Source organism: Corvus kubaryi, unplaced genomic scaffold, assembly GCF_017639235.1.
Source record: "Corvus kubaryi isolate FWS band 111438036 unplaced genomic scaffold, C.kubaryi_AGA036_p1.0 137, whole genome shotgun sequence".
In the NCBI taxonomy this organism is placed as follows: Eukaryota; Metazoa; Chordata; class Aves; order Passeriformes; family Corvidae; genus Corvus; species Corvus kubaryi.
The window spans coordinates 5,077,968-5,091,202 of record NW_024580671.1 but is presented as its reverse complement, the minus strand read 5'-3'; the positions used below and the strand labels follow the sequence as shown (position 1 = coordinate 5,091,202).

The 13,235-nt window shown below is 38.5% G+C and overlaps 1 protein-coding gene across 6 annotated transcripts in view; it reads left to right on the top strand.

The window, feature by feature from the left end:
- SYT1 (synaptotagmin 1) overlaps nt 1-13,235 on the top strand; it is a 337,561-nt gene that overhangs the window by 244,886 nt on the left and 79,440 nt on the right. For all 6 annotated transcript variants that reach the window (XM_042017689.1, XM_042017690.1, XM_042017687.1 and 3 more), the window contains one exon: nt 3,606-3,790. In XM_042017689.1, coding sequence (XP_041873623.1) covers nt 3,606-3,790 — 185 coding nt within the window. The remainder of the gene's footprint in view (nt 1-3,605; nt 3,791-13,235) is intronic.

The following is a 13,235-nucleotide window of genomic DNA, read 5'->3' as shown; positions in this document are numbered from 1 at the left end:
GCCCAGGAGTAAGCCGTGTGTTTTTCTCTACACTCTCCTTCTACAAATAGGCTTCATTCCTGCATTTCTGAGTAAAGTCCTAGAGCATACTCTTGACTGGATCAATAACACTAATTCAAGACCTTATTTACTAACTGCTACTCAGCAAATCCCCTCTTACAGATTTGTCTTTAAGAGCTTTGTAGAATCACCAAATCACGTAGACATTCATGACAGCTTCTTCAAAATACAAAAAAGTATTTTGTATTTTCTCAGAGGAGCAGAACAAAGAAAATAGCACTGAAACACCAGAAAGTTTACACACATATTAATTATCCTTAAACCAATAGCTTTTGCTTTGTTGGGTGGGTAAGTATTGCTTGTTTCAAAGCACCCCCTTGTGCAGGCAGTCGGTAAGACAAGTTGTACAGGAAGCTTCTGGCTCGCTGACACCTTGATCCCCGGGTCAAGATCTGCATTTTCCAAGTCACCCACCCTGCTTCATCTGCCACAGAGGTCTTCTGTTCAATGGTTCATGTCCAAAGACCTCCTGAGGTTTCAAACTGCTGAACCTGATCAAACTGGTATAATATGGATGGAGGTGGTCTTCAAACTGTATGTTCCCACTCTCGTCCACTGGTAAATTATAATTTTTTAAAAATCTGGTATAAGCATGGATAAAGTCCAACTGAAATTAATCAATATGGATCTTCAAAATGAGCCACTGCATAAACAGAAATTTCTTACACTGTTGATAAGACTTTTATAGATACTAGTCACAGTTGGTAAACAGCAGCCTTAAAAATTAAAGGCCGCAGAATTGAGTCTTCCGAATTGGCTAGCGACTTCAATCACTTGATTCTGGTCTGTCCACCTGGAGGTGACTTTATAGAAAAGTAGCTTTTAAAACCTTATCTTTTTCCAAAGTTAAAGCTCCTCTGGCAGTATCATAAATTGGGGAGCACAGGTAGAAAAGCTCTCCAAGTCTTTAGTAATTCTGGAAAATCTTGTTGATATTATGTAAAGTATTTTTTAAATATTTATATCATGCTTTTGAAAGGAAACAAACATCCCTTCAAAGCCAAGGGTAACTGTATGTTTCATTTGTCTCAAATCTATTATTTACATCCATGGTTTGGGCAATCTGTCAATGGCAATGTTCAAATGAGCCATTTCCTTGACAGAGACAGTACACTTTTATTGGGAAAAATAATCCATTCCTCTTTGTTTTTTCAGACTCGAATTTTGAAGTGGGTTTGTAAATATCCAGATTTTATGCCACCACAGTTTCTTTACTTTAGTGCTTATGCTTTATTCAAGAAAAAAGGAAGCATATTTTCTCTGAAGAGATAAATAAGGAATTCTGCATAACTCTTGGTGTCCCAGATATTAATTTGATGATCATTTAATTGCATCACAAGAGCTGTTGGGTGAAATTAAATTACAAACAGATGAGAGCAGACAACACGTGATAAAAAAGAAGCTGAGGTATCTGCAAGTGTTTCAAATGTTCCCCAAGGTATCCTACATTGTTCATGCTCCAGAGAACCAAGGCCACAGTGCCGGAATACCACTCGGTACAACACTTTCAGCAAAAAGGCACCTGAATTCACTACATACACAAGCTTTTTCATCTGCAGGATGCATATGTGTTTATCCTAATAATGCCTACATTTCCTGTCTCCTCAACCCATTGGTTCTCACAGTTTACCTGCCCTTGATGTGTTCCTCTTCTCTTACCTCACACAGAGGCATCCTGCTGGCAGAACCCCATCCCATATTCTTGCTGCTCCCCATATTCATGTTTCAGGCGCTGCTGACAAATCAGTGAAACAAAAAGCTGATAAATTTGGGCACATCATTCATTTCCTTTTGGCATAACTCCTGTGGATTATTTTAGATACAGTGTTATGTAAATGCTGTTTCAGGTGCTAAGTGCCTAACAGACTAAGTACACATATGAAGTTTAGAATTTGAGTAGAACACATCGTTCTTGTGAAAGATGATGGTTTTATATTTGTGAGTGCTGGGTGAAAAAAAACGTAGAAGAGTCAGTTGTGCTACATACAAAATGTTACTACGCCAGATTTGAAGACAAAGTTAAATATTAATGCATGAAATACAGATTTTAAGTTGTGATAAGTACAGATCTACTGCAACTTTAACTGCAGAATTGCTGCTGATGGCTTCATAAAATACATCCCATAAACAGCTGTTGATCTGTTCACTGTTTGTCTCTTACCATTCATTTGTTTAGTAATCAGTTCTCATTTGTTCTACATATGGTACAGCTTCCCTTTTGTAGCAGCTGCTTTTAAAGAACAATTGGAGGCACAAAAATATTACAGAAATTATTGTTTAACTATTCTCCTGCCTTTTTATCTGTCATTAGGGTCATTTGAATAAAAGTTAGAAAAGAAGTTCATTAAATATAGAGTAGGGAAGGTGTAGATGCTCTGTCACCTTCCTGAACAGGTAATTTGTAGTGAAAGTTCCAGTGACTATGCTTTGCACTCTGCTTAGCTCCTTTAGGCAATTAATTTTCTCTATTTATATTGTCCATTCCCTTTTGTGATTCACTGACATCAACATGTCAAATTTGATTCGCTTTTTGGCCTTGCTCTGTAGCTCTGTATCATATTAGAGACCTTTAGGTAATGCACTGACTATCTTGCAGACCGACTGAATGCATTTCAAGATTTCTAGAAAATGACAGTTTACAAGATTTAAAATTTTGTCAGGTGTTCTGCTTAAATGTGGGCATCAGTGGTCATTAAAACTGATTCGTGTGAAGATAATTGTCTTCTGGAGTGTTTAAGTGTCATCTTAATTGCTTTTTTTCCAAAAATTCTGGTCTTTAACAAGAACATTTTATCCTATTAAGTGTCCTCTCTTATTTATTCATGCTTCAGCCATATCCTGCATCCTGAACTGAATGAAAAAATGTGACACGGTCTTTTGTTTATAGGAAAGTATAGGTGAGAATATAGCTGTGTGCTGAAACTTTGCTAGTATTAAGGGCATGATGCCAAATAGGGCAAGTGCCCATGGGTTGGACAGCCCTTTGTCCTTTGTCAGTCTTCACTGGTGACCTTGACCTGCAGCTATTGCGAGGAATCTGCGAATCTGCCAAGTGCAGCAGTGGGCAGAGGAAAGGGCTGTTCATTAGAACTGACTGCTTGGATCAGATACCATTCCAGAAAAGGGAAATTTCCAGTCAGTTCCACCTGATTCAGCCACAATGCCAGGTGGGTTGGGGAGATGATTAAAGAAAGAAACTAGTAATTGCTTAAATGTGCTGAGCATTTTACAGATTGTACAGCATAAATATTTTGGATATACTGTTTTCAGATGGTTGATGAATCAAAATAGCTGCAAGTGAGTTTGATATGTGTCACCAGGCTTATATATAGATAGATGTGTTAAATTGGCATTGTATGGGCAAATGCTCAGTTGGGAGAAATATATAAATGATGACAGGATATTTTAGAAAGGATCTCAGGTATTTCTGCAAGGCATTTTCGTTTAAAAAGGCTTATCTGTGAGAGAAATGTGCTTGTTTCTAAATTTAACCCTACTAACAGTTTACCACCTTCTTTGTGTGTGTGTGTCTTTTTCTCTTCCAGTGCCACCTTGGGCCTTAATAGCCATAGCCATAGTTGCAGTCCTATTAATCCTCACCTGCTGCTTTTGTCTCTGCAAGAAATGCTTGTTCAAAAAGAAGAACAAGAAGAAGGGAAAGGAGAAGGGAGGGAAGAATGCTATTAACATGAAAGATGTTAAAGATTTAGGGAAAAGCATGAAAGATCAGGTAAAGTACTTCTCCTTTTCTTGAACTTTTGGGTTGCATTTGAAGGTTTCTGTTTGATGTGTCTAGAAAAAGTTGTGCTTGTTGTCTCAGTAGTGGCTCTGTGAAGAGTGAACTGATTGACAGCATCTTCTCAGTGGTATCACAAGGGATGAACCTGGGTGTGGCATCACTGATGAAGCAGTTGGCTGATTTCCCTGCTCTGCTAAAAAAAAAATGAGCAGGCATATAATGAATGACTCATCCTTAAGGGGCCAGTTTATCAAGGGTATCCTGCTTGCTTCAAAAATGGAGCAAATGTGTGCAATTTTCACCATACTTTCTTCAAGACCTCGCACAGTGTTTGTATATCTCACTAACAGTATTTCTGAGATTACATTATAAAGAAAAGTAGTTTTGAGCTCTAAATTTCTTTTCACACAGAAGTTCAGCTGAGAAGGAAAGAATAGTGTAGAGGCAAAAATGAGTCGGAAATGAGAAAATAATGAAAAGGAAAACCACAGGGATATTCAACACAGTGATGTTTGGAGAATTCATTTTGTATTAGAGACAAGATGATTAAAGATAACAGGCCATACTTGGAGCTGTAAGTCAACTGAGTAACTTGGAGGAGAAGATTAATATAATGCCCTTTGAGAGCAGCATGATTTTCATAAGGGCAGAAAAGCTTGTCCTTCAGATCTGCTTGGTGGAAGAGAAGCAGAGGTCGCAGGACTTAATACTAAGGGCCACAGACTTGACTAATACATTCCTGAGAGAAAATAAAGCTTTTTATTGACAGGCTTTTAGTATTGCTCTTCCTGGAGCAAACTGGAATAAGCAGTAGAATGAGGAAATAAACATGAAGTATCCATTTGTCCTCACAGCTCAGAGATTTTAAGCTAAGAAGACAAAGGGCTATATTTTTCAAGCAGGAAGGGCTAAAGAAATTTAGAGAATTGCTTTCAAATCCTTGTAAGTAGGCACGAATAACTGTAAAGATATTGCGTAGTCAAGTCTGTGTTCCCAAGACTCCTGGGGAAGTTGAGATGAGCAGTACAGGAACAGTCAACCAGCCAAAAAGAGAGAATAAAAGCATGGTCAGGAATAAGGAGATGATTCCACAAATTGGGATCTAGCATAGAAGAAAGCTGAGCCGAAGGCAAGTTGATTAGAAATACAAGTCAAAGCTGGGAACCTGAGGACCGGGGACAGGTGGTCAGGGACAAGATCCAAAAGGAGAATCTTAGAGCACGGTAGCTAGGGAAGGCCCATGGACCAGTCCAGAACAAGTGGTGAAATGCCACTGCTCAGTGATGGAGCAGCCACCAGTGTGGCTCATCAGCTAGTCTTAAAGAGTCCTAGAAGCATGCTTCTCCAGACATGTAGGATGTAGTAGGGGAAGGGCAAAATCAGGAGAGTGGATGAGGAATCCTTACAAGTGTGATGACCAGCTGCAATAGATCGCATGAGTGGAGTCAGAAAGGACCTCAGATAAGGGAAGAAAAGTAATGGATACGTTTCAAAGGTGTAGAGCAATCCGAGCTATTTCCAGTTTCAATTTCAGAGACAAGATGACAAAGAGCAAATGCTAGAGATCTTTATATCCCCATTGCAAGTGGAGTACTTTAGATACTGCACTGGGGTGCAGTTTCAGCCTTGGTTCCCTCTGGAGATAAGATGCTTCATGTGCCACACTGGTGTACTGGAATGTATGACACCCACAAATTCACACCTGAAAAAAACATCTTCAGTACACAAAATCACTAATGTAAATGGAAGTATTCCAAGGTTAGAAAGATTAGTGAGACTGAGCTCAAAAAAATCAGAGCAGAAATTTTGAATTCTTTGAAGAATTGAAGAAGATATTGTGCGGGGAGGGGGAGGGGGGGCATCTCCATATCGTAAATGTGAAACGAACTCCTTCTCTTAATGCACTTTGATTTATCATTCATCCCTGTATTTGATTTATAGACTTTGTTCTGAGGTATTAATATTAAGAAATTGCGAGATATTTCCCCCTCAATGTATGGAAAATCAAATCATTAGTTGTTGGGTTATCCTAGGCTACTGTTAGCTAACTCCTCCCATCGAACCAGGAATAATTTGGAAGAACTGCTTTGATTATGCTGATGGAAAAATTTCTTGAGCACTTTGTTATGTTCTGCTAATGATAACAAACCTAATACTTTCTCATAGGATAAATAATGTGCAATTTGTTGATCGATATTTATGTGGAATTTGTTCCATATCGTGTAAGGCCTTTGTTGTATTTACAATAAATTATTAAGTGTTTTTAATTATATTCATTAGGACCTGGATAAATGACCATGGATTCTTGAAAAATAAGTATTTTAAATGCAAAATTACATTATTTTATTATTACTGAGTTCCATTTATATCTTTTTAATGGGAAATTTTGATAAAAAGCTAAATCCTGCAACTTTTGTCTACAAAAAGAGCTCAGACTTTGAAATGTTGCACAGATAGGTATTTTAAGATGATTCCATTCAAAATACTTGGTATAGTTATTTAAACCTACTTTTGCCCAGATATTTTGGGATTTAACTAGCATGTTTTGTTTTGCACAGTTAAACCTAAGGAGGGTAGATTCACAGTTGATGTAAATGTCAGACCTTTAATAAGTAAATCACCAACTCTCCAGCCACCTCTCCTCACTTTCTGGGATTTCAAACCCAGGCTAAAAGGTTCTTAAATTAGCACTGTAAATTCATTCCTAGCAGTCTGACTGTGTACAGATTTTAAGTCCTTGGCATTCAGGAACTTTTGCCAACTTGATTCCTAATGCAACATTTTGGCTGTCTTTTTTTTCTGTATGACATGTTTTTTATTCTAACAGTTGATCGTGACTTAGCAGTGCGGGTTTTAATATACCTAGCTGAACTCAGGGCAATGCTAAATGTAGCGTATTTCAGTTAAGAGAATTGAAGCACTTTAGAGGCTCTGGCATAAAATAGGGGAATAATAAGAATGCCTTTTAGCTCTTCAAAGAAGCAAATTGTTAAAAAAGTAATTGAAGAGTAAGATGTAAATCTAATGCCATTATAAAGGGCAACATCTAGTACTAATGTTGTCAAAAACTGAAAAACCTACTTCAGTCATTGTTAGGCCTGAACCTGCAAGTGCTAATTACTTCTGCCTTCAGCTAAGAGTGCATAACAGCAGTTGCTAGTCACATGGCATCTTGCAGGATCCTAGTTCCCTAAGCACATGAAGTTGAAATGGAGTGCCATTTGGTAAATTGAAAGTATCATCTCCTGGAAATACGATTTTTCTCTTAGTCTGGGTTTTTTTGTTGAAGAGAACTTCTGGCCTGCTTTTATTCATGCTGACCTGCCCATCCATGCCAAATCATTATAGAGCCATGTAACTTGGCATCCTTGAAGATCCATTAGACATAGAGACACAGTCAGCTCAGAAGTTATACATGATAGATATTACAGAAAGGGGAATAAAATTTTTGTCTGTTAGAATATTTGTGCTTCAAAATGTCCACTTCCCTGAACACAATGTCAAATGAGAAACTGTCTTTATATGTAGATTATCAAAAAATGTAGCTGAGGGAGATGAGTTGAAAAAAAGGTCAGATTTTCAGTCTTGAAACCCATTTCCATTGCAGGCAAGGCTTACTTTTTCGAGTCGAGTATACAGCTCCAGCAAGGGCTACTGGGAGGATTAGATTCCTTCTAGGAAAGGCAAAATTGTTAATGAATGTACAACTGTAAAAAAGGTCATTTCTCCATGTTTTTTACTAATGTTTGTGTGTGGATGTTTTAATTTTTATTTCTTCCTCCTATGTCCTCCTTGTCTATGTTTTGTCTCATGACTGTTCTGGAATGTCACTTGCGGTAGGTTTATTTTGCTATTTGGGCGCACCTAGACTTAAGCTCTCATGCATAGTCTCCTGACAGCTCTGTCTCCTTAGCAGAGATGGACATGTAGTAGCTTTGATACACACATCAAGAGGATGAACTAAATTGATTGGGTATTTTTTTGGTTTGATATATATTTGAGGGGAGGCTGGAGGAAGGTGGAGGAAAAGAGGTTTGTCATTCTTTCTATAGTTAAAATATTAAGTGAAACTGTACCAGAAAGCTCAAGTTTAAAATTGATTGGCACATGAAAATAACTTGCTAATTTTATTTCCTTTTGTATAAATGTCACCATATCAAAAGTAGACAGAAGCAATGTGTATTTTTAATGTCTTAGTTTCTAAGTGTTGCTAAAATGACTGATACCTCATGAAACTTGCTGTGGGCTCTTACATCATCTCAGTACAGTGCTCAGGCATAAAAGACTTCGGTATGGAACACTTAAGAATTTGAAGTGGTCTTAGTACAGATTTCTGTTGATGTGACCTAGTGGCAACTGGCACGAGTGTTTTTGTGAGATCTTCCCATGATGGTTTTCATCTTTATAACTTTCAATCTCTACTAATGCCCCTGGTGGGTCCCACTACTTTTTTTCTTTAAGGGGGGGAAAAAAAGGCCCTGAGGACTTGGGTTTCAGAGATGCTGTCATAGTTTCAGATTTATTACATCTGAGTTTAATGCATTGGTACAGCAAAATTCTTGATTAAGCTCAGCCTTTGGGCTAAGAAAAGGAATAGACATAATCATTTCAGTCATGAGCAGCGGCACTGAGAACTTACTAAAATTTAGCCCTATTGCTTGGAGAATAATTGTTGTGGTCTGAACATTTTATTAGATCACAAAGCATTTGTAGAAAGGGAGATTTAATAGTTCAGCCCTTTCTCATTGCATCAGGCTAAAACACTGTTACTAGTGAAGAATTTTTGGCTTACAATGAGTGTGTTAGGTGAAACAGGAGATTTGGTATTAGGTATATGTACTACAGCCTGGAGTATGAGCAGTATATTCTTGGCTCTGCTACTGACTTACTGTGGCCTTCAGTCAGCCACTTGACTTCCCTGTATGTTTGTTTTTTCCTTTACACAGGCCTCCCTTTTACATTGGGGTTATGTACTAACTTAATCAGAATATTCTGATTGATGTTCCTCTCTGAATAGTGAGTGTTATAAAGTGACATGACAGTGAGAGCTGCAATTGCACCCAGCTGAACTTCAATATATAATGGTTTCCTTAGACTAATTCACCTTATGATTCTAGCTGTTGATCAGCAAACACCCTTGCCCTCATGCAGACAAAATACTGAAGAAACAAGATATTTAGTAGTAGGTGCCCTGAAATATTTCAAAGTAGGGTGCATTGACCTGGCAGCATGAAGACAATAGCCCAAATGAAGTCAGGATAATCCACCCCGACATCTAGAGAGCCTGGATTTCATTTGAAGCAGCTCAAGCCTTTATTGCCAGAAAAAAATCCAAGAGAATTTTTCTGAGGGACAGGAGCTCTGTTGCTGGGAGTGGTCTTTTCTTCTGCAGTGTTTGGTCACGTGCTGGTTTGTTTTCCCAGTTGAATGCCTGGAGACCAGTGAGTGTATTTATTCCACAGTGCTTCCTATCTTGGTGTCAGCATGTCACTTCCCATTTGTTGTCATCTTCAGCCCATGGTGGCATTAATGCTCACTGTGGCTTATCCACAATGCAGTGAGACATCACACTCAGAAAGATGAGGTGGAGAAGGTTAGTCAGAAACAATGGGGACGAGTTTTCTTAGAAAACAAGCCCAGTAAGTTTACTGTGACAGTCAAAATGGATTGGCTGAGTCCTGTTTGTACACTAATTCAATCTCAGCCTTGACCAACTGTCCTGCTTTTTCACCTGCCTCAAAGACAACTGTGCAGTGTGCATAAAACTTCCTGAAAAATGTGAATAACATGTTTATGAAGATAAAATGTTATAGATGAGTGTTTGTGTTCTTCAAATAGGTTTTCTGTAAAACTCTTTTGAAATTTAGATTTATATTAGACTTCAGAAGCCTGAAAATATGGGAGCAATAGCTGTGAGACACAAGAGTGGGCTTATTTGCATTCCTGTCTCTTCCTTTCCGTCACTCCCAAGAAAACATAGGAGCTTGCTTTGCATGCTTCCTGAGTTTGTTTTCTTCATTTGTTAAACTATTTTTTTTTCTGTAAAGTAATTAATTTGTTACTTCTGTTGTAACCTTCTGTACAGTTAGAATGATATGAAGATGCAGATCCTACTCATTTTTTTACGTATCTTGTTTTCTATATTGAAGGTCTTACCACTGGAAGCTTCCATTTTCAAAGACGATTTTGCATTTTTTTGGTTAAAAGACCAAATTTTGAGTTCTTTATTCAAGATCAGGGTCTTCAAGTTCCGGATGAGTGGCATATAGGAATTGTGCAGTTAGTCCCTAAATTAAGTGACTTGAATCAGACTCTCAAGACATCTACCTATATCCACAGACTGTATGGAGAGCTAAACTCCTACACTATGTCTGAAGTTAGTGGGTATGCATAACCAAAACAGGAACAGCACTTCATATTAATGAGGTATACATTTCAAACGTATATGTATACATTTTAATTAGGTATACATTTTTTAAAAAATGAAAATAAAAACTAATTATTTGGGAATATTTCATTGTTTACCTTTTAAGCAAGGGTATTTATACAAATTGATAAATAATAAATATGAATGACTAACAGCCTTCAAACATGAGAATATCAGGTACTTCATAAAGTCCTATTTAGAGGATAGTCAGAGGATTATCTTATCTCTTTTTAAGGAGCTAAGCCAGTAGAACCGGTCTGTGCCTATTTTTTCTCCACAGATCAAAGCGGCACTCAGTAAATCGTGTCTGGCTATATTTAGGTTAATTTTCACTATCAAATACATGTAGTACTAATTATATAGTATGACAGATTTTTCAAACAGAAATAAATGTAGTACTCTGAGTGGTCCTCCCAGGTCAAGGAGCCAGCTCTGTCCCAAAGCATGCTTCCATGCCCACTGCCATTAATTTGGGGACAATGAAGAACAGTTGATGGAGCAGCATGCACTGGCCAAGCAGCCTAAAGCTGCCTCCTACTCACAGCCTGCTGCTCAGTGCAAGCGAGCGCTGCCTGCCATATGGCAGGTGGGGGCAGAGCACGGCAGCGCACTTGCAGGAGTGCCTGCTACTTTTAGTTCACACACATGGGCCCTGCATTCAATGCAGAGCCCTGACCCACAGGGTGAGCTTCCAAAATAGGCTCCCAGGTTGAGATCAGCTTCATCTTTTTTCAGCCTATAAACACTGGCTACAGGTGTTTATAAAACATCGAAAACAGGTTGATTTGTGAGCTTAATAACTCCAACTTAAATTAATGTGTTCATATTTTACTCTGAACACCTGCAGCATTTTCTGTATTCTTCTATGGCACCAGATTAAGTTGGTATTTTAGTACCCAAACAATTCAGCAAGCTCTTAAGCTGAACACGATGACCTCATGTCATAGAGCTCCTAAGGAAAGAAAACCTTTTGAATAACCCAACCAAGACCATTTAAAAGCTGGATAACAAGCAAGGAAGTAATGTCAAGGCATCACATGCTGAACCCAGCAGGTTTTTTCTCATTGTGTGCATCACGGTGGCCCACTGCTGGTGTGTGAGGCCAGCATTCTTACAGTAGTAATGGCAAAGTAGATTTCACAATGACCAAAGCCTGGCGCAGCCACTGGAAACCCAGGCACAACATGCTCCTTAAATTAACTCATGGAGAGAAAGCAGATGCTGAATGAATGAAATGTTGCCTTTCCTTCTGTGGGACTCTGATAGAGAACATGTAACAATTGTAGGCTTGTCTGCTTTGTGATAGAGAAACAGACAGGAATTTTTAAAGGCTTCTGTTTTCCCTTGGGATAAAAATTGGCCAGATCAGAATTATGGTGTTCTCGAATGTGAAAGAAATTGATAAGAGGTACACAACCATTAGTGGAAAAGCAGTCATTTCTAGTTGTGGAGGAAAAATTGCCTTTCCAATAAATTCATTGTTGGACATGGCACAGAACATTCTTGCTACAAAATCTTGTTGTTTTCTTCTTTCAGCTCACCAGGCATTGCACAAGCCTGAGGACTGGGCATCATTCAAACATTAAAATAATATTTCTTCACAATTCCAAAAGGAATGATGGAGAGGCAGGTGGAGATGGAAATCAGGACAGCAGCATGCACCATGCAGCAAACAAACTTACAGGCTGCAGTCAGTGTTTTGTTTTGCTTCCCAATATCTCGCCTTCTTGCTTACTGGTAGCTTGTTTCCTTAAAAATGAGGCTGTAGGCCACCCCATGAACAGAAGGAACCCTAAAAACTCTGTTAATGAAAGCATTTCTTTGCATACAACAGTGAAAGACACTTTGCATTTTAAATGTTTTGTGACATAAACTAGTCATTCACAAGACGTGACTCAGACATGATTGTGGCCTCTGCCTCCCTGTAAAGGAGGCAAGCAAGTACACTTGCTCCCCCAGCAGCTTTGTTGTATGAGTCTCCTGCCACTTTTCTTTCCTGAAGCTTCTGCACATGTGGAATCTGGAGGCAACTGCCCTTGCAGACCCTCTCATTTTCTACACACAGTTTGGGGAGGGATTTCAGTAAAGTTGTTTTAAGCCCCAGAATCCCTTTTGTGGTTTGTGGTTATAGTAGTGGGGTAAACCTGGTGACAAGGTGCAAGGGTTTTGGTGGAACTGAGCTGAAAGCAAGGGATGTTTGCAGTGTCAGGACTCAGTGTCACCAGAGAGAGGCTTTTGTCAGCTAGGGGAATGAGAGGGAGGAAAAAACCCAGGAAGTGTAAAAACCCACTCCAAGGTGTGGAGTTTCAAAAGAATTGAAAATTAAGCATTTTCTTTAACAACTAAAAAGAAAAGAGGAGGCTGCAAAACAGCTTGTGATAATGTTATAGAAGTGAAGATGCAACCAGCAGATTGAACAGTGGATCCGAGATTGCTGTAATTTAGCCCTTTTTGTTGTAAGAAGCACTGCAGAGTACTGGTTCTAATTTCAGTAGACACAGATGCATCACCTTGTAATGTTTGTACTGGATTAACACTTTCTTGGTACATTCCTACACCTCCTTACATATAAGTCTACATTTTTCACATACTTAAACACATTTGAGAGGACATGGATGTTTCACTGTTGTGTGTTTCTGCATATGTTATGCAGAAATGAGGAAACTGCTTGAGTAAAATTCACGGTCATCTCAAATTAGAAGAGAGAAATCCAGTCTCCAGCACAATCATCATTTCTGTGTTGCTTGTTTCACAGAAAAAACATTTGAAATGTCATGGAGTTAAAGAAAATGTTAGAGAAGGCAAGGCTTACATTCCTCTGTATCTAAATCCAGTCTTTTTTGTTATGGTTTATCAGTTATGAGGCTTGAGGAAAAAGCTCTCTTATGATTAAAAATATTTTATTGTTTCTAAAACAAATAAAATATATCTGCTTTTTTGAATTGATTGTAGCAATGCAACAGTAAGATTCAATACAGTGTGATACAGTATGCTATAAATTGAAGGTTG